The sequence below is a fragment of the Apus apus genome, chromosome 11 (assembly GCF_020740795.1).
Source record: "Apus apus isolate bApuApu2 chromosome 11, bApuApu2.pri.cur, whole genome shotgun sequence".
Taxonomy (NCBI): domain Eukaryota; kingdom Metazoa; phylum Chordata; class Aves; order Apodiformes; family Apodidae; genus Apus; species Apus apus.
In genome coordinates, this window is record NC_067292.1 from 14,392,436 (window position 1) to 14,414,260 (window position 21,825).

Genomic DNA, 21,825 nt, shown 5'->3' on the forward strand with positions numbered 1-21,825 from the left:
CTTTTATATGAAACGTTACATTAATTTTTAGAAACCTTGAATACTGCATTTAGCAGGCAGTATGACCTGCTGCAACTCCCAAATATTCCTAAAGTTGCCAGTACTTTTGTGTTTGACTTGACCTCGACATAGCCAGGCAACCGAGCTTCAGAGTCCCTTTGCTGGGTTTTTGCAGTAGGCTTTTGTTTAGTTTTCATGGGCGTGTTCCTGTAAGGCCCTTCTCTCCTGCCTATGGGGATTTCATATTCCAGAGTGTATAATGTGAGGATATAGTTCATTATAGGATTAAGTAAGTGTTGCATTTCTGAGGTTGAATTTAGAAGCTATCGTTTTATATAGATGGCTAGATAGATGTAAAGCTAGATGGATGCCTGAACCTTTGGGCTGGGTAGTTTAGATACAACCTGTCATCCTGCTGAACCTTGCAAATCCACATGTACATGCAGACTTAGAGAGGCAATTTCAATGAAAAGCGTATTGCTTTTGCTAGTTGCTGATCCAAATTCAAAGTGTGTATCAGTCAGGGTGCTTTTGTGTGCTTCAACTCCACTTCTGCTGCAGTAGCTACAGAAACCCAAAGTTTTACCTCACCAGGCAGAACAAGTGCCCTTTGTTACCTAGACAGATTACAGCTTTTTCTAAGTCTGCTCTTCATAAAAGCCCAGCTTGAACAGTGGAAATTCTGACTTGCCTCAGATACTGAGGAGACTTTTATAGTTTCAAGTAGCTCCAGGGTTATATTTTAAAAGTTGAATTTCATCACATGTTTCAAGTTTGGTGGAAAAAAAAAAAAGCATGATATTTTTAGCAGAAAAAAGTCCCCACACACACCTTTTTTCTTAACAGATGTTTCATCTCAATCATATCCGAACCTCAAAGCACAAGTAGCAGTCAACCTTATTCTCCCGAGGAGAGAAAGATAAAATGTCATTTGTTTGGAAGAGGTGGGTTTTTTTTTTTTGGTGTGGTGTGTGGGGGTTGTTGTTTTTGGTTTTGTTGTTGTTTTTTTTTTTTGTAACCACAACTGGTTTGTGAGTAAAAGCAAATAATAAATGCAGCACTGTGGGGTTGTGGAAATGAACCTGAAGCAACATTTCTGCTCTTGAAAGAGCTTGGAGTCCAGCTGCTCTTGTTAGATGGAAAGTCCCAACCCCCAGCCTACCAAAAAAATAAAAATACTAGTAATCGGGTTTTTCTTGCTTTATAAATCTGATCCAGCAACCTGAGTCTTTTCAGCAGTAAAATATGTCATACAAAGTGCCCAAGTTGGTACCAAAATGGTTTTAAGACTATAAAGTTAACAAAAAGAGAGGAAAGCACTCGCAGTTTTAAACAAAATATCCAGAAGTGAAAGAGCTGCTTCCCCAGGAATTTTCATAGGGCTCCGGAGGCGCTGGGAGCTTTGCTGTGCCTCGCAGGCCTTGGCGCCGGTTAGGAGGTGGCTGAGGGGAGCCAAGGCTGACCTCTGGGCGGGAGAGACTTCCCTAGGAGGGAGTTATGATCCCTCTGAAGGATATTGGAGGCATGAAGCTAAAGTGTGGTGCTGCAGACCTTTTTTTGGTTTGTTTTGTTATGTTAATGAGCCTTTATAGAGAGTGGAGCCATCCAGGTGTGGAAGAATATTCTTGGCAAACGGGTGTTGAGGTGCAGAGTGCTCTGTGCCTGCTGCAGGGCCCTCTGGAAGCTGCACTAGCACCCACCACCTGCCCTGTCCCTGGGGTCTGTGCCCCTGCAGGGGTGACTGCCCAGGCCCTGCTAGCAAGTAGGGATTGCTGCCCAGATTTCAAGACATAATATGTGAAGGAAAATTCACAATGACACCGATACTGCTGGGTTTTCCACCAAAGGGGTGGCTTCAAGTGGGAAGTTGACTCCTGAGTTGGGGAACATATGGCTCTCTAGAGCAACAGGAAGGGCTGACTCCTCCTGTAAGCCTGTTCCAAACAGTCTCCTCTTTGTGTTTGGGGTGGTACACAGGACAGCAGGCTTCTGCTCTGATACATTAGGCTGTACTATTATTATGAATAACAATGAGCAGTTACCTGCATTTGCTCATTGGGAAAAATTTCTTGTGGTGAAATTCTCTGTGCTCTCTAGACCTTAAAGAGGGTGATGGGGTCAAGCCTCTGAATTTTATTTCTCTGCATGTTTTGCAGTATGTGATGTATCACCATAGTACTATTCCTAACCTGTATATAAATGTGAGAAGGGAAGGAGATATACTTGTATGTGCACACATCTATGATCATAGAATGGTTTGGGATGGAACGGACCTAGAAGACCATCTAGTTTTAATCCCCCTGCAAGGGTGGGAACACCTTCTACTAGATCAGGTTGCACAAAGCCCTGATGATGCACTATTAGTCATTTTATTACTTTTCTGTTGTCTTGTGGGTTAATTTCCATTCTCCCCCACCTCTCAGAGTAAGATGTAGGGCTCTGAGAATGGGAACACTGAACCTTCCGCTATATATTAACTATGAGAGAGTTGTCAGATATGCAACTGATTGAGCACAGCCAAAATAATGCTACAGTAGAGGTCCACAACGTTGCTCTCTATAAATAAAGAGCTGTCTGTGAGAGGCTCAGAGCAACATTCTTCCTCAGGGGAAGCAATTTTGATGAAATGAATTTTACTGTTCATATACCTTTAGAGACCCTGTTATCGTAGCAATGGTGGTGGAAACATGATTTTCCCATTGAACATTGAACTTAGATGGGAGTGAGTTGATATCAAAGCCTACATTATTAGTAACATTACCTACTCAGCCTTCATTTGAATAAAGGGTTATGTAGTGGCTGTGTTTTTTTATTCTTTTTCTTCCCTTGGGAATCTCAGGGGAAAAAAAAATCCGAAGAGACAAAGAAAATTTAAGACAGAAAATTCTGTGCAAACCTGCGTATCTGCGACTTGCACTGAGAAGGGGTTTTTTAAAAAGCAAAAGTATTACCAGTTACTAATAAAAATCAGTGTATGGCCATCTTTATAGAAGAAAGGCCTTGATTCTTTTGCATTGAGTCACAAATGATCAGTTGGTGTCCCCATCTGCCGCTGTTCAGAAACAGAATTCAGCACTTGGCAGGCCCATTCAGAGCTCCAGGGACACATAATGCTGTTCAAAAGTGATAAGTGGTCCATATGATAGTGACAGTTTTTACTTAAGAAGTACTTACCCATGTTAAATGATACAGATAGTTATAGCATTCTGTTAATGTGGTTTTTGATATGTCCATTGATCAAACACAAATCTTGCTGCTACAGGTATCATCCAGGTATCATCCTGACCAAAAGCTTCTGAAGAGTCTCCCCCACCCCATTCCCTGTTCCTGTGCCCCCCCCTTCCCCATCCCCCGGTTTTGTTTTTTTTCTTCAAGATAAGGGAGGGAAGCGAGAAATTATCTTCTTTGATCTCTGATGAGGAAGGGAAAAAAGGCTGTTCTGTTCAGGCTTTTGGCTAACACAACAAACAGTGTTTAAAATTTAACTTTGCTTAATTAATTAGTGATTCTGTTTAGTGCTGTCTGATGTTCATCCAAAAGGTATTTTGGAGCTTGAGAACTGAACATCAAAGTGTATTGGGTGAAGATGGTCAAGGAAAGGCATTTAATCTGGCAGTTGCTGTTGATGAAATACAGCTGGTTGGGGAACTAATTGGGAAAGGGAATAATAATCTGGAAAAATCCAGCAAGCTCCCTACCTTCAGCAAAATCACTCCAGAAAGAGTGTCAGAAATCTAGGTTTAGTGTTTAAGCATTTATGAGTTGCACCCTAGGTGGCAGAGAGAGAGTGTATTGTCCTTTGTATCTTTACCTCTAATACAAATCATTTTTTTGTAAGGAGATAGTAAAAAATTTTTCCCCTAACCCAACATCCAGAAAAAAAAAAAGGGGGCAGACCTAGACAGAAACCTGTGATTCTGTATCAAGGCTTGGTAATACTTCTACTTATATATGTCAAATTATTGGTGTTGGCAAAAGGAACTGAAGCTTTAAGGGAGGTTGTGTTGCAAAGACCTGTGAGTTTGACTGTTTTTTATTGAAGTGAGAAAATGTTGTCTGAACATGTGACTGAATTTCAGTTTAGCAATTCCCAAAAGGCCTAGTGGCGACTTGTCAGAATAATTTTCTGATGCCTGAATGTTTAAAACATATTTTGCTTCTCCTTCTGTTGGAGTTTTTTTGCGAGCCATCACATAGTCTGAGTCACTACCCCTCTCTTCTGTGCCAGTCTCCCCCCTGTCTGGTGCTGGAAGTACATCTTGTGACATCTTGAATCTTTCCCTTTTCTACTCTATGGTGTGCAATTTAACCTCTAATTTGTGTTGTGACTATCTACAGGAAATAGTGAAATAGAAGAAAATTACTTCTCTCCATATTTTCAAGTTGAAATACCCATCCCAGACTAGTACAAAGTACTACTGGTACAGCTGTTGGTAAATTGGTTTTGACTTGTCCAACTGGACTTAAAAGTGGACAATTAATTTCCCTACCGTAAGTTTCAGAGAAGGCAGCTTGATCTTTGTTGTTTTGAAGGGTGTGTCTAATTCATCAGCTTCAGCTTTCAGCCAGAGAAAGTTGAATACATGCTTTTGGCACTAACCCAGGACAAGCCTGGTTTTCTATGCGCTTGTTCTGGTGGCTGGGGAGCAGGAATGTTACTCCTTCCTCATCCTATTCTGTCTATGTTCATTTCCCTCTGGAGAAGAGGACGTTTGCTCAAGTGAAGTTATCTGTATGGGGTGTATTTCAATTGATGCTGGAATAAAACCAAAATCTGTGCTTAATGAGAGTGATATTCTTAATCCATGGCTGCCAGGAGAATTTAGAAGTTAAATCTGAATGTGAATGTAGTTGTTAATTAAATGACTTCTTAATTTGGACTTTCAAACATAGTTATTGCTCTGGTTCTTGTTGTGCAGTCAGTGAAGAATGTCAGTTGTGTTTGTCAAACCTGATTTGCAATTAAAAAAATGTTGACAGAACCAGATAATTTAGACATCAGAGGCTTCAGGAAACGCGATGCAATTAATTCTCTTTCTAACCCTTTTGTCCTCATAGTCTCTGACTTTAAGTTCTGCTGCATCTGTTAGATCTGTAAATTGGAAGTGAAACTTTTATCCTATTGACATCAATAAGAGTTTTCCTACTCAGCTTGGTTGGACCAGCTCTTTGATGCTCACTTCCACCAGTCAAATATATATTGCTGCTGAATTTCAATTTGAGCTGTTACAGAAGTCCTTATGACTTCATCTCCTTGTCTTGGTATGACTATGCATTTTTAAAATTTTCCTTTTATCCTGCTTCGCCACAAGTCTCAAGTCCTAGTACATGGTTGTTTTTTTCAGGTAATTCTGACCCCTTGTTTCTGGTAGTAGTTTTAAAGAATTGCCTTAGAATCAAGTCTATTCATCCTGAGGGGAAGACATTTCACTTCAAAGGGTTTGGTTCCACGTATGCCAGATGCTGACTTTCATAGGTGGCATTTTTGTCAGTTCTCCAATTCTACCTTTACTCTGCTTTCTCTCAAAAATTACAGAGTAATGACCCTGACATTAAGAGAACAGTCACTGGTAATGTCCAGTCATAATTTATCACTGTGGAATTGCATAGCTTCTCCCGTAGTTCTGCTTTCTGTGTTAAGGCCCTGTGATCCATTACATACCTTTTGGAATGGCTGTCATTCCAAAAAGTCCCTGAAGTAGTTAATCTTTAGGCTGAGTTCTCCTAAAATGCTGTGCAGATTTGGAGTTGATAGCTGTAAACTTACACATGAATGTTCATCAGAGTTGCATCCTTTTTTGTTTCTGGCCACAAGATCTTTTTAATCCATCTGATCAAAATGCTCAGCACCATTGAAAAACAGAGTAAAACTGCCCTTACTTTGAGAAGGAAGATCATTTGTTACAAACATGGTGCTTTGCTTGAGTGAGGCTTTGAGAAATTTGAATTGACAAGCCACCTGAGTTAGGGTAAAAGTTTAAACCGTCACTTTTCTACATGAGTGCAGCTTTATTTTGGCTCTGCTTTTTTCCCCCTCTTGTTCTCAGATGCAGGATGGAGATGAATGAAGAATGGTTTGGCTGTCTGAAGCTTAGTATTCTTGCTCATTCCACACATGAAGTTTTACCTCAAATCTGGGATTTTTTGGTGATTCCTAATGAGCAGCTGGAATTATTACCCCCCTCTTTTCCTAGGAATGAATAACCCCTGAAAAAAAACATGTAATTCTTCAGGGATGAGTCTTAATACCTTTAAACTGGTGTTCATTCTCTTACTCTTCCTCCTCCACCTCAATTATGAGCAATTGGGTGGTAGTAATTAACAATCTTAGAGAGAAACATCTGTTAGTACACTTAAGCCAGTCAGTTTGTTTTTCATGAAAGAATGGTATTTCACAATTTTTCCAAGTTAATATTTTTCCTTTATTGTCTTTCCAATTTCAAATGTTGTCCAGACAGATTTTTATAGTGTCTTAAGGTTATAGAAGTGAATACAAGACCATTAATAATGAACAAGAAAATAGAACATCATAAAGAAAACATATGCAGTATTTCAATTCATGAAACATTCTGTTAGGGAACATTGTTTTTGAGAGCATATGGTTATTCCCATGAGAAGCAATAAATATACATTTATTTTTCTTCCAGTTGTGGATTCCCACAACAAGGGTAGATTTCTCTGTATATTCATCTATATAGAGAGCATTCTCTTTGTCAGGACTTTTTATCTGAGTGGAGAGGTAACTATTTTTGCACAGATGATATATTGCATGTGGACCTATTTCTGATGGCCTAGACTCTGGAAACACAAGTCTATTAATTCTCCACACTCCTTTGAGATAGCAATCTTGTCTGGTCTAGTTTAATATCACTGGCAGAGCTAAAAGGAAGTTCACATTGTGAATATATCTGACCCTTGGCATGTGCCTCACTGGTAGATCTCTGTTTACAGGCTGCCAGTTTTAACTGACCCAAGCAGACATTTTCATTTTATTTATAAGTAGGTTCACCATGTGTTTGTATCCTTCATGAAACTGAGCACTTGTCAATAGTCAAAACTAAGTATAGAAACAAGATGCCAAGTACTTATCCTTCTCTTCTCAGACAAAACAGTTGTACTCCAGGACATATTTTTAAACGTTACTTGGGTTTGGTTAGGGCACCTGAGAATATATGCAGGACACTTTACTTGATCACTTGTAAATATTATTTTAATACCTCCATATTCCTCTTTAAAATTTCCTCATTTAGATTTCATTTTTCTTTGCTGAATGAAACTTGACATCAGGATGAGATCACCAGATTTCCCCATTTCATCTGAGCTCCAAAATGAGTAACTGATTTCAAAGGATAATTCCCTGGAGCAGCAAGGCCAATGAGTTCTTCAGATCCAGAGTAAGCAAAGCTCAAAGGGGACAATTTCTGGCATACAGCATTTAAACTCTCTCAAGGAGTGTACTGCAAGATCTCTCCCCTCCTTCCCCAATGGTTGAACTCTTGTTTTTTGAAAAGACTGAATTGTCCGAGCACATTTTTTCCTCTTGTTACATAAGTTATACATTAAAGTGAAAGCTTCCTATCTGAACACACAAACTAGACATCCAGAAAGGTTGTTAAATGTGCCAGTGTGAGGGCTCTTCCTCAAGCCAGAAAGTAACTCTGTGCCATTCCTCTCTGAAGCACCCTTTGGACTGGGGAACTCTGCTGCTCTTTGCACGTGCCAGCAGCTTCCAGCACAGCAAAAGAGCACGGTGGTGGAAGGGAGAGAATGCTCTGTAGAATACTTGGTTTTGACAGAAAAGCCCAAAAAGGAGTATTGAGGCAGGAAATAGTCATCCTGTGCTGGATCTGCTGCCCAGTTCTCTCAGCCTAATGTTGTTTCCTTAACACATAAAAAAGTATTTTGACCATTACATGCCTTTACACGTTTAAAAGCATGTGTGATAACAGGGGTGGATCTTTTTTCTTTTTCATTGGTCCACTTTCCAGTGAGGCTAGGGGTCATAGCTTTCATTTCTTTCGCATTCCCTAGAGAAAGATTATGAGGTTTGCAAAAGCCTCTCATACAAATGTTTCTATCAGCTTAGTTAGAACTGTTTATGTGAGAAACTGATCCCTGGTACACCTGAACCACTGCAAATCTAGGGCTGTATTTACTACTTATGAAGAACTGCTGTCAATATAACCATCCTTGTGATGAAGGCACACTTGATCTTTGCTGATTTTCAAAGGAAACAGTACGGCTGGGCTAAGACAAACAACAAAACATTGTCTTTTGTTTTATGGAAGTATTTTTGTGGCCTTGGCTTTAAACTTCCAGGAATATGGAGTTGTATTTATGGACAAAGTGAGTATAAAGCAAATGACCTTTCTTCAGATATGCTTCAAAGTTCTGTGTTGTAAGTGATGCTCATATTAATATGAGACTTCACCATGATAAACACTATACAAAACCCTCTCAATAAACAGCCCCTGTTCATTTGATAACACCAGCTTAAAAGTACAAGGGAAGAAACTGCTGTGAAGTGAGCTTTCACTTCCTTCAGCTGAGCTTCCTGCTTAGATTACGTTTTGTGTAGGGAATCCTAACATGGCTTGGAGTAGAGATCAAGGTGTATCAGTGTATGTGTATAATAAACTGGCATTTGTACAGTGCACAGGAAGTGTGTGTGTTGGGAAGCTGGTGTTAGTATAACATCAAAACTATGAATAAATATTAAAGTCAGGAAATCTGAAAGGTTTGGGTGTCTGCTTCATTCCCCTTCTCTACTGCACAGCCAGAATCCTTTATAGTACACCACATTTTGAAAACAAAACCAAAAGGTAATACAATAGTGTAAATGTTGTGTCAGAGATCTTAGCTTTTGGAATTTCTGAGTATAAAACTATGGTAAGGGTAGATGTAGTTACATTTTTTAAGATAATTGTTCTATTTTAAATGTGAAATAAAATGATGGAAAATGGCAGATATAATATCTTAATTTCTAGTATGTTAGTGACTTGCTTTCCTGGGAGAATGCTTGGGAGGCACCTCAGCAGTGCTGGGTATCAGGAGAGCCACAGAATAAACCCAGTTTGAAATGGGTCATTGTGAACTGGAGGGGATCATGTCTCCTTTTTTGTAAGGAATCTGACTTTACTGAACTGGCACTTCCATGAGATCTTACTTACAAAGGCATCACCAAGAAACAGTTCCTGCATAGCATTGGGATAAAGGCTTTGGGTAAATGCAAATGCTGCAGTGAAAGACAAAAAATCCTGACTTTAAGATGCACATTCTTGTAACATCTTTTATTTTTTGAGGAGTAGGCAGGAGTACTGCTATGCCTACTGAAGTATGGGCTTAACATTGCTGGTAGAGGTTATGGGGATGTTTAAAAGATACAACTAGAAAGTTTGAGGGTAAGGTTAAAAAGTCTGTGTTTCTTTTCATAACACTAATTATTATAGAATTAATTTTCTTCAGATAAGAGGCTGAGTGCCTCTGCAGGAGCCAAAGGCACAGTTCTTGGGCATTTGTGTTTTAATCCATGTGAGAAGTGTATATATATTTCTTTTATATATTTGATATATGTTCTGGCTGATATATGTTAATATTGATGCTCTTTATGAGTGCTATTCAATTATACAAGTACATAATGGTTTAAATCGAAAATTTGGTGAAAGATACTTTTTTATACATATTTGAAAAGATGTAACTAACCTTTTTGGCAGGTAATGTTACCTTTTGGGAGGTAGTAAGGTTTGGCATGTTATTTGGAGAGGGAATTTGGAACAGAAGGAGGATTGCATTTCAGCTTCATTACTTCATTCACTGCTGGTGAATGCAATGTGGTTTTGCAATATGTCACATACTTTCAATATTCTGCAAATTATTGAAGTTATTTACAGTAACAATTCTGCTGATTTATATTCTCATAATACTGTGTTTGAACTTCCTGTGACTCTAGTGATGTTTGTAGGAGAGGGTGTGCACCAAAAGCTGTTGGTAGGTTGTCTGCTGAAATTATCCCAGATGCGTAGTGAACACAAAAGCAAATCAAGTATAATGATCTTCTCATACAAGTTTGCTGAAATCAATCTCACCCTAAATATAAAGACAGATTTGCAAATGTAAGACTGCTTTGACATCCTTATGAGCATTTTTTCTTAAATATGTTTTTGCAGTGGCTTTGCCTCCAGAGAAGACAGATGGAGTTTGCAGTGCAGATGAAAAGAAAGCAGAAAAAGAAAGTGACACAAGCAAAAGTTCCAAGAAGCAACTGAAATTTGAAGTAAGTCCTCTATATTTTTTAAATTGCACTGTACTGACATAATTATGGTAGGAAAATAACCTGTGGACCAAATAGTGTCCTCTGATGCATGTGTATAGCTCCCAAAGATTGTAATGAGTACATGAGGAAGCAGAATTGACACAAGTCTTACTGCTGGTGCTCCTTATGATGTGATGAGAGAGACTTATTTCCAGATTTGGGAACAATCTAATGACAATCATTCCTCTGTAGGATCTGAAATGTATAGTAAGTAGAGGCGTACAGTCTAGTCCTTTTATCTATGAACCTTTAATTAGTAATATATTATGCCAGCTACCTTGTTATCAAATCTTTAGATTGGCTTTTATGGACTATTGCACTTGTTTAAATCTGCCTAGTGTAAAAAATGTTTATGAAAGCTTCCTTAAGTATGGTCTTCTGTGCCTGGTCCTCCAAAGTGAAATAACCCTGACCTGCTACACAGAAAATCCATCAGATCACATGGCAGGAGGACAAGGATCCTGGAGGGGAAGGAGTGTGAGTGTCTATTTCCTCGTAGACTTAAAATCATAAAACTGCCAGACATTGTGTGTAGATGGCAGGGTTTTTTATATAGGGAGTGATTTAATAGAGTATTGAAACATACTGTCATCCAGCTAGAGGGTTGTCTGTCTTTGTGAGGAGGAAGATACTCTGGTACCGGCAAGAAACAGCAGGAATTTCCATCTCTCTGAGCTCCAGCAGATGTGGCAAACTTCTACCTTTCAGTGCTGTCAGCCTGTCACAGTAATGAGCTTTGCGTTCCTCAATTGTTATTTAAAAGACCATGCAGCCACCTTGAAGCATGGCTCAAGTGTTCGTTTCCTTCTCTAGATCAGATTTAGCAGCCTGGGATGCTTTATTTTTTACTGGTTTAAGGCTGATTAAAGGAAGTTCTTTCCCATTGGCAGCTGAGGTGTTGCTAGGTCTTGTGTGCCTTGGGGGGAGCGCAACTTTTTGTGCCCTTTTTTTTTTTTTTTTGCACGGTGATAACTTTTTCTAGGCACATTTTATATTCTCCCTTGAGTAGCAGACATTCGCAGACAGGAAAGGCATGATAAATTGCAATTAACAGTGCCTTGATACTTGAATGTTGGAGGACACCTGTCAACATGGCTAATGCCAGAGTAGCTGGAACTCCTCTGCACCAGCAAAGTCTGTGTTTGCTCCCAAGTAGTTCTTGGCATGCCATAAAGGTTAGCACTTGGTATTAGGCACCATGACTAATGCAGGGAAGGTTGCCATGGCTCTTAACTAAGCAGAGCACATCCTCATATAAAGATGTTATGTTAGGCAGTGTGGGACAGGGAAGTATTAATATGTGGCAAGAAACCAAGTATTGATATTTTTTCCCTTGTTCTACAAATGAAATTTTCTCAGCTATGTAAGCTGGAAGCAAAGAGATTGATGAATGCCTCAAAGGTATAAAGAAATCAGAAATGCGAGTGTGGCGACAAGAGGTCTAAATCTGAAGTGGATGTGATTTGGCTTCTAAAGGTGCCAGGAATGTTTATGTAATGTGAAACTGTGTTTCCACAGTAGAGTGTGGGGCACTTGGCAGCTTTCAGCCGGGCTTGCTACAACTGAGAGAAGACTGACTGCCTTTGAACTCAGCAGGGGACAGGGGGTACCCGTAACTGCTGTAGGGAATTGATTTCAAGTCAGAAGATCAACCAGGTATTTTGAGCTCTATCATGCTGAAGCTATTTGGAGCTGTTTATTTTACTTGCATACAGTGGCTTTCGTTTTAATTGCACTGTAACTTTTCTGTTTTGCCTTGTTGTGGCTCTGGGTAATTCTGATTGCACAGGTCTTGAGAGAAGGCAAATGAATTGCACCGAGGTGAATAGAGTCAGTCAAAGTGCATCCTTTGTTCTTGACTGAAGTCTTGGTTTTGGTTTGTTTTTTTTTTTTCCCTTCAACAAATCGGTTATTTCAGACTTTCCACAGCTCTCACACTCACTAACAAGCACAGTTTAAATAAGGACCAGGCACTAGGCCCAGGTCATTCTTACCTGCTAGTTTCTAGGCAGGCTCCATTTCAGGAGCTCCAGTGGCATGACGCTGTACTGCACTAACTGACAACCTTTGGGTATCAAATATCTATGTCAAGGACAGGTCTCACTGATGGGGATTTGTGCCATATGTCCACTTCATTCTAATGACTGCTCCTGGCACTCTGGTATACTGCCTCATCCTGTGAGTCTGTTTCTGTTGTCTTTCTCTTCCGGAGTTAAGCAGAGTTTTCTTTCTCACTTTTTAATGGGAAATTGTAGTATATTTCAAGAGCTTCAGGGAGTAGTTTTCTTGTACCTGTCTGTGTTTTCTACAATGAAGTAGAAAGCATCTTGCAGATTGCCCAAAGTCTAGCCCAAGGGAGTTAGTATTATTGTGTGATTTGATGAGACTCCTTCCTTGTGGTGGACAGAGGTCTCCCCAGGACTCATCCTGAAAGCTTCCTCCTGTGAGGGAGGGAGAAAGAAAGCCAGCCTCCTTCTGTGGAGAGTCTCCTCTGCAAACAGGCCTGTTGCTTTAGGTAATCAGCTGCTCTTTGCATGTTTCTTAGGAATTGCAATGTGATGTGTCTGTAGAGGAAGATAACAGGCAAGAATGGACCTTCACACTGTATGACTTTGATAACAACGGAAGAGTCACACGTGAGGTAAGCAAAGTACAGCTGCCCCTTTGTGTGCAGCGTTTGCTAACAAGAGAAGTGTTTTGTAACAGGAACATTTTTTCTTCTATGAAATAGAGGTGTCCTGCCAATTTAAACAGGAGTTTCCATGGACCCTTCCCTCCTAGAAACAATCCCACCAGTAGTTTACTGTTTTCAGATGTCCTGTACCACTTTTTAAGCTGGATGTTGTTTAATATCTGGGATTAGTTTTAAAAAATAGTGCTGGCATTTGAGTAGGAAAAATATCTGAAGCAACTCAACAACTAAACACATTGTCAAAATAAACCCCTGCAAATGTATATTGTTCTGGCTTCTATTGTGCTTTTCAGAGTTAAGCTAACCAAATAGCAAGGTTGCTTTCTGACATTTTTTCCAATAGGGCTAACTATACTGTTCTGTTGTTTTCATGAAGATCAGGCTGATCTCTGCTTTCTCCCTCCAAATATAAATAACATCGGTGGTACTTGCTGGAGGACCATAGTGAATGACTGTCAAAGCATACCTGTGGAATTTTTATTATCAGGATGTCTTGAAATCGTATTTCTTGTGCAAATAAGCCAGATAATAGGATATGTAGATTAGAATATAGTACTTTTTCAGAACTATTTCTATTCAAATTGAATACTACTTCTTCTAGAAGAAGGTTTTCTTCTGAGATGTACTTCAATGTGTTGTCATTGATTTTTTTTTTTTTTTGTGAGGTGTTTTTACTGGCTCCCATGCCTTCAGATGATCAACTGAAAATTGACAGGTTTTGTCTCTCTTGGCTTTTATGGTGGTGTCTGTGAAAATTACTAAGAAGTGATCAAAAGGAAGAGGGTAAATACTGAAAGTATGGTGGCCTTAGACACTAAATGAGGGCGGAAATTTTTTCTAGATGACTGGAGCAAATCTCTGTTGCATTTATGAACAAACTGCGAAATGTGTAGTGGTTGTTCAGGGTTTTTAATATGTATATGTATATGAACATCATTACTAGAATTTTTTAATTGTCTCTACTCTGATAGTGCTTTGAATAGTCAACTTAAATCTCTGTCCCTCATGCAAGAGCATAAGCAGATCAAACTTTATAGGCCAAGTCCAGAGTTTCAAATGGAAAGATGAGCTATAAAGAGAAGGCAAGGAGAGGAGGGGTGGACAAGTAGAAGTGTATTTGCTAATGTATCAGAACAGAGACCAGAAGAATAACTTGCCTGAAGTCTCACAAGAACCTAGTGGCAGACTGAACCCAGATCTTTCAAGACCCAAGGCTAAGTCTTCATTACGAGATCATTGTGACTTAAAGAATAGGGGAAAACCCACAAAGCCCAAACCCACACACATGGATGTCCTTTACATTCAGGCATGGAATTCCGATTAATGTCAGTGGGAGTTCCATGTGCTGAACATAACAAGAATATGCTTTTAAGTATGTATACAATAATTATTTGTGATTATGTGGTACACCAAAGAGCTTAATTTGACTGTACTTAGAGAATATGTTACAGCCAAATTCTACCTCTCCTTGCTACAAGAGCAGACTGCAGCTTAACTGAAACCAAATCTGTGCAGGGATTGAAATTTATACTACACTGAGGTCTGGAGGTTGCTATATTCAGGCTTGAACCAATGCCAAAAAAAATTCTTTTAAACCAAGGGGCCAAATAGGTTGATGATTTTCAGCTCTTTGCATGTGACCAAAGATAGAAACAAATAGTATGCACCATTGCAGAGTTTTCCAGTTATGTTAGACATTTCTTTTGCAAGCTGTTCCAGTGCCTTTTGTATAATTCATCTTGCTGGTTGCCTTCTGTTGAGTCCAGATGCAATTTAAGAGTTGTTTGTGCAAGAATGATTAACGATAGCAGCTCATAGATAATCTTGGCCACAAAAGAGGAATTTCAGTCTCTTCAAATGACATAGAATTTTTTGTTTTTTAGCCCCTTAGAGATTGGCAGTCAACATAGCAGGCTTGATACTGTCATTTTTTAAGCAGCTCTGCTTCTGATCCAGCAAAGGGCTTAACAATGGCGAACGTTAAATGTGTGAATAGTTTCAATTAAAATGAATGGAACACATGCTTTGAGTTAAAAGTATGTGAAGCACATTGCTGGGTGAGGGACAGTCTTAGGGACAGAAGGGACAGTCTGAGGAAAAGGGCTGATCTGCACCAGTGCCATTTAGGGAGCTGATGAAAATGCTTTCAGAACCAGTCAGCTTTTGTAAACAAAGGTCCAGTGTTCTTGTGAGAAAAACTTAATGTGGACCTTTTCTCCTTCTTTGAAAATTTCAGTTTAATGTCTCCTGGATTTATAGCCAGATTTACAGAGAGATGAAATTTCTTAAGTCAGATTTCTATCTGTAAATCTTGTGGTGCTTTACAAAAAGAAGTCAGTCTTATCATTCTTGTTTTTCCTGTTGGAAAAATGAGACACTGGAAAACGAAGTGACTTGCCCACCCACATCCATTTCATTTGATTCAAAGTCATTGAGTTTAAAACATTGGACTTCATGTCCAGAGAGTTTCCAAAGGAATACACAGTGTTAAGTTTTTAAGAGACATAATGTAGGTGGGGTGCAAGTGGACTAAATGTTTTTTTTTCATTAAAAAGTTTGAAAATTGAAATAAGATATGGATTTAGTTACTGGATAAAATTTCTCTTGGGTTTTACACAAAGACAGATCACCACAAGAGCATTAAATTCCATCTTAGTTAAACTTCTTCTGGAACTTAACAACATCTTCCAAACTTAAAACTACTTTGATTTCCTCCTAGAGTCTGTATGACTTATTCTGTAGTCCTTATAATTAGAAATTCAGATCTAGTCATGCTTCTTGAAGAGATACACCCATTATGAAAGCATAATTATTGGGATAGCAAATTGTAAGATTAGCATTACTGCTACATTAGCATTATTAAACTACTGCTTTTTCTGTCGTAGAAGACAACTTTTTTTCCGTCCTTTTGGTAAAGTGGGAGATAACTTTTCCTGCTCTAATATGTATATTACGAAACTTGGCTGATAATGTTTCTCTTCATTGCATAAGCCATAAGAGGACAATTCATTATGTACTGCAGGCCTTTTTAGAGCTGACAGCTGCACTGTAATTATCTTCACTCGGGTATTTGTAATCGGACTTGAAACTTGGGTAATTGAACTAATGTGTTTTGATCCATGAGGTTTTATATTGAGCTCTCTGAATGTAATTATATTTCATAAACACTAGCTGCTTTTTTTTTCTTCCCTTTTTTTTTTTTTTTCATCCTTTCTTTGAAAATTGAGTTTCTTTGGTGAGTGGCTGCACAGAAATAAGCACATAAGAAAGTTGCTTCTCAGAAGTCAAAAAAAAAGAAGGAATTTAATCTAGACTAGTTGTGGACTAGATAGCAAGTGAAGCTCCTTTCAGGTTCCAAATAAGAATGATTCAAAAACACGTAATCAGACAAAGCTGATGTTGCAATAAAAACATTCTGCTGTATGTAAAAATCAGATTAAAAACAAAGTACAAATGAGATATTTGTACTTTTCTTTTTCTGAGGGAAAAGTAATGAATGGGTATTGATGTTTTTTTTAATGAATTTTTCATTCTAAACTTCTTCTTTGTATCTTACATTAAATTTCTCCTCTTATGTTTCCTTTCTTTTTTTTTCTTTATCTTTTAGTTATTATTGCTCATATCCTCTGTAGTAAGTGGAAAGGTTTGAAGTTATTTCTCCTTTCAGAACTTAGCACCAAAACTTTGACTTGAGGAAGGATACAGGCTTTTCTGGGACTACTGTTTATCAGCCTGACCTCTATATTGGAATTTGCTGATTCTGATTTGTCAACATTGTATTAACTTGTAATATAGAAACAGCAGTGGAATGAACAGATAGAGCAGTAGTGTCTGTCTGTATCAGAGAGGCCATCATGTCAGCCATTAGACTTGGTGAATTTGTGCCAGAGTGAATTATTAAGAGAAAATAGGGCTTTGTCTTTTGGTTTTGAGGGAAGCCAAAGATCCACTCCAAAATAACTTACAAAAAATCAAACTGAGTGTTTTCTTTCAGTGTTATTAAACTCTGTGGGTTTTGTTGTTGTTGCTGTTGTGTTTTTTGTTTTTTTTCGATTTTATTTGGCTTTTTGGGGGTTGTTTGCAGAAGTCTTACTCTGTTAAATAATTTCCTCTGGAAAAACCTCCCAGTTTCCTTTACAGACTCTCTAGTTTGCTGACTAGTCCTATGATGATAAGCTATGCTAATACTGGAAAAATAGGGTTGTCCCTGTACCAGAAGTATTCCTTAGAAATAAAAAACTGAATACCTGCAATAGAAACTTTTTCAGCCACTGGAGTTCTGTAGGGAATGAAGAATACTTCAGTGTCATTTGCTCTCATTATTTTTTACAGATGCATTAATTTCTCTGAATGTTGTAAATTCCTGCTGATCTCCTCCTGGAGATCTGTAAGGTGTTCTGTGGATACTTGTTTGAGTGCAGCATCCATGGGTGGCCTTAGCTGTTTGCTTTGTAGTATTTCTAATGCAAGTACTTCTGACAATCTATTGAACTTTTACTTTGTTGTATTAGCAGCTTGATAAATAGGATGTGAAAAAACATACAGATTAACAGTGTTAAATCCTTCAGCCCTGGAAAAAACAACTGTAATGTTCAACAAGCAAGTCACCAATAAATCTGGGTATGGCACGTGCTGGCTGTTGGGATACTACCCTGCAAGCATTTGATTTCCTCTCTGTAGAAAAATATCACTGTTTAAATTTTTCTACTTGATTAAATTAGCTATTCCAGCAGAAATTCTGCATACTAGCAGCCCTTCAGAAGTTAGTTTCATCCCCTCTAAATATAATCTATTTGCTACAAAGGAGAGAATATTTTTTTTAGTTCTTATTTCTCTTCACCCATTTAATATACTAATTTAAAAATCTATGATGATTTTAAACTAGAAATTGTTTAAAATTACATTTCAGTTTAAAAAAAAGGCAAATTATATTTTTGGCAAAATGGGAGACACTGAAAAATCTGTTCTTGTTTATTTTAAACGGAGGAAGTTTGAGAAATGTGGGATGCAAATTTGTGCAGGACATGCTGAGCAGTCTTAAAGCAGTTGCATAATCACGTGACTAGTAAAAATCATAATCCTTTGTGCAGAAGTTAGATTCGTTGGTAGGTGATCTCTGAGGCATGCTGGTTGATGTACCAGAAGAGAGGAAAATATAACCAGTTTTTATTCTTGATCTTGGATGCTAAATTTCTTGAGGAGTGTGAAATGCACAAGCTGGAGTGTAGAAGGTAAAACTGTATCAATGGCTTTAGTCAGTTCTTTAAGGAATTTGAATGCAGCTAATATTCAGTGGGACAGCTTTCAAGGGGAACATAAACTGCCTCCGTCTTCTGGCAGACTACTGGAAGATTAAGATTCTTCTGGTGGTAAATATAGATAGAACTATAAACCACAAATTTTGTAACATTTTAATGGTCTACTGCCACTACATTGACAGCCATTACCATATTAGCTGCCAAAAAAAGGGCTGTGAGAAGGCATTTTTAGTCACTGTTCAAAACTCATTGATAAAGACCACTCCTACCAGAGCAGTGCCTCAGGAATTTGTATGTTATAATTATGAAGCAGTAACTGGAAACCAACAGGAGGTTCAGGCAGCCTTATAGCTGGTACTTGTTCAACCTGGACCCTGGTAGGTGACAGAGTAGTCAATGACCCAAGCAAACTTGTGTGACCAGTTCAGAACTGTCAGTTTGCTAGAATTTCCAACCCCAAATTATGACCGCAAGTAAATGAATCCTTTAATAAAAATGTTGTTGTCAGTACTTAAAAGATCAGCATAAGCATTAAATGGTTACTTGTGGATATCCCTAACCTCGATCTTGGTACACATCCAGTCTGAAGACCATGTTAATTCAGTGCTGGGATGCAAAACAGTTCAGATTGCCATGGAGGAAGTTGGGTATTAAACATGTAATGAAATGCACAGGCAGCAGAGCACAGCACCAAAAGGTGTCCTGGTACCTCTGTGCAACCTCTTAAACTGCTTGGAGCCTGGATGTTAATTTGGGTTAATTCAGGCCTCTCTGGCTGAGAGATGTAAATTGTTCTGATGCGATATCTGCATGTATATATTTCTGACTTGCCAAGTATGTGTCACACAAATGCTGCATCTGGCCTTCCTTGGCAGCATTTGGGAGTACTTTTTAAACTGCTGAGTCAAGTGGCACATTGGATAAAGACCCTCACAGAACACAAGGGGCAGATTGTATGCCCGTTAGAAAGTTATGCCTCATCACTGGAAAAATCATGTAAAAGGACAGTGGGAGTAAAGACTTTTTGTCTTTGCCTGTTGAAGTTAAAATAGACTAGATGATCAGCTTGTACAAACATCTGGCATAGCTGAAAAAAGGAAGGAGGACAGATTATTGTGAATGAAAGAGTTGATAATAACCTCGTGATAGTAGCTTTGTGTGGAAAGATGCCATGTTGGCTAACCAGTGCTTGTTAAGGAATGTATGGGAAAGGCTCTGTTCACCAACGTGCTGAATGTATGAAGCACTGTTAGAATAAATATGGTGCCTTGGCATTCTGCTGAAGGGGAAGGTTTGGCTTACCGAGGTGCAGGATTATAGCATGATTATCTAGCCCAATGTCCTAGAACACTCTTTATGGAGGGTATATAAGCAGATATGTTTTGTTTGTCTGTCTATATTCTTGCTTGGATGGGTTTTTCTCATAGATTAAATAAAATTCCAGCCCCTTGAGCTGGCTGTTAGATATGGCTGTGTCTATTTAGAGGTCTGGCTAGGTTTCAAATTAGGGTGGAAGTGTGAGAAGTGAGATGTGCTAAAGAGCTGTGAGGTGTCCACCAGATTGTCACTGAGCAGTCTTTCCTTAGTTCAAGCTTTAGATGGTTGCTCTTGTCACAATCATAGGAAGCTGCTACTGGCATGATAGTAACAGCTCATATAGAGAGACTCTTGTGGCAGTGGTACAAAAAATAAGTCAGTAGGGAGATAAGATAGATGGCAAATTCTGCTTTCTTTTTATGAATATGTTGTCTTGAACTTACAAGTCTGGAGAAATTCCACAGAGAGGGTACATGTTAAAACAAGGTCTGGACCCGCTTAGGATTTAGTTATTCATTCTGCATATTAAGCTGGAAAATCACATGCTGTAAAACCATTTGTCCCAGCTAAAAGGTCAGTATTTCCCTAAGTCCTGTGTGAGCAGAAACTAGTGTTTCTGTATCACCTTTAAAGCTGATTAGATGAGGACTGTGTCTTACACTGACTACTGAAGTGCTGAGACCTATACTATACTTCGAGCTGCTCTTGTGGGCATGACCCCTGGGCAAAGGAGAAGTTGTAGAGATTTTGAATGTTTGTAGACATGACTCTTTATCCTCAGAACCAGTTACACTTAATGAAGGATGATTTCAGTATTTCCTTTGTGCTCACAGGCATCTGGAAGGAACTTAGATACTAGGTTTAATCAAAGAAACAGGTTAAATTCTCAGATACACTTTGCATGGGGTCTTTATAGCCTGCAATGATCAATATGCTTATGTTGGTGCCCAAAATCAATTTTGGTTAAATCCCTCTGGGGAAAAGCAGTGAGCCAAGAGATCTCCTTCTCATCCTGGCAATGGGTCGTACCCTATTTGAGCCTAGCTGGATTAGATCAACCTGAGAGACCTCTGAGCATCACCAGCTACTAAGCAGTGTTTCTCCTGTTTGAACCAAATGGCTTATTAAAATTGGCTAATGTTCTTTCTGGTATAGCCAGACATGTAAGCATTTGATCATGCCCCATTGCCTTCAGAGAGGTGTGTGAAGAATATTCTGTAACAGACCTGACTGGATAAGCTCTGCTGTTCAAAAATAAAAGTTTAGAACTAGTCTGAGTTTTGCAAAATAAGCTACATTGCCATGTGTGTACAGTAGAGTGACATTCAGACATAATTTACTTCCAAACCCGAGGTTTACATTTCTGCCACTTCTGCTATTGGTTTTCCTCTAGGTAATCAACCAGTTAAGTATTACAAGAAAAAAAACCAAGAAGTACCAAGACTGTTATGTCCAAGATTTTCTTCAGTTGCTGGATTTGTTTTGGTCATGTGAATTCAATTTTCAATGTAGTATGAAAGGTTATCCCTGGCTTCTGTTGAAACCAAATAAAAGAAAAGGCAGAACACAATCTTGCAGATTCATAGCTGGGGAAACCTTGAATGGCTTGTGCTTTTATTGTTGTTTTGATCTGGTTTGCCCCATTTAATACATCTTATGCCATTTGATGAAGAATATGGAATGTACTTGAATAACTGTTTTCTGTGTCTGTGAGCTATATTAGAATCTATATTGGAAAAATTAGGATTAACACAGTAGAGAAATGGATCTTTTCTTGTAAGGTTCTGGGCAAGTTTACCTTTTTTAAATTCAGTGACTTCTGAGGATATTTCAGCATTTAAAAGCCCCAAGTCCAAAACCGTTCTAAGTTTCAGAGCTGTAGATTTCATACCTTTTTCACAATTGTGTGTCTTTTTGTGTTTCAACCCAACTATAGGATATTACCAGCTTGCTTCATACCATCTATGAGGTAGTTGATGCATCAGTAAACCATTCTCCTAGTTCCAGCAAAACTCTGCGAGTGAAACTTACCGTTGCACCAGATGGCAGCCAGAAGAAAAAGAGTATCTTGTTAAATCATACTGGTAAGGATGGGCAATCAGCTGTTGGAAAATACACAAATAAAACTTTCAGAATCCCTTAAAAATCTATCTTCATATTTTGTCAATACAAATAAATGTAAACTTAGAGGCAAATAGTCATGTGGGGATTTTAAACCTCACAAACCTGTTTTAAGATTCCAGGTA

The 21,825-nt window shown here is 38.6% G+C and overlaps 1 protein-coding gene across 2 annotated transcripts in view; it reads left to right on the forward strand.

Moving 5' to 3' along the window:
• Positions 1-21,825, forward strand: part of NKD1 (NKD inhibitor of WNT signaling pathway 1) — a 105,790-nt gene that overhangs the window by 70,760 nt on the left and 13,205 nt on the right. The window contains exons 5-7 of one of the 2 annotated variants that reach the window (XM_051629566.1): positions 10,167-10,273; positions 12,858-12,953; positions 21,516-21,663. In XM_051629566.1, coding sequence (XP_051485526.1) covers positions 10,167-10,273; positions 12,858-12,953; positions 21,516-21,663 — 351 coding nt within the window. The remainder of the gene's footprint in view (positions 1-10,166; positions 10,274-12,857; positions 12,954-21,515; positions 21,664-21,825) is intronic. The other variant, XM_051629567.1, reaches the window with a different exon arrangement.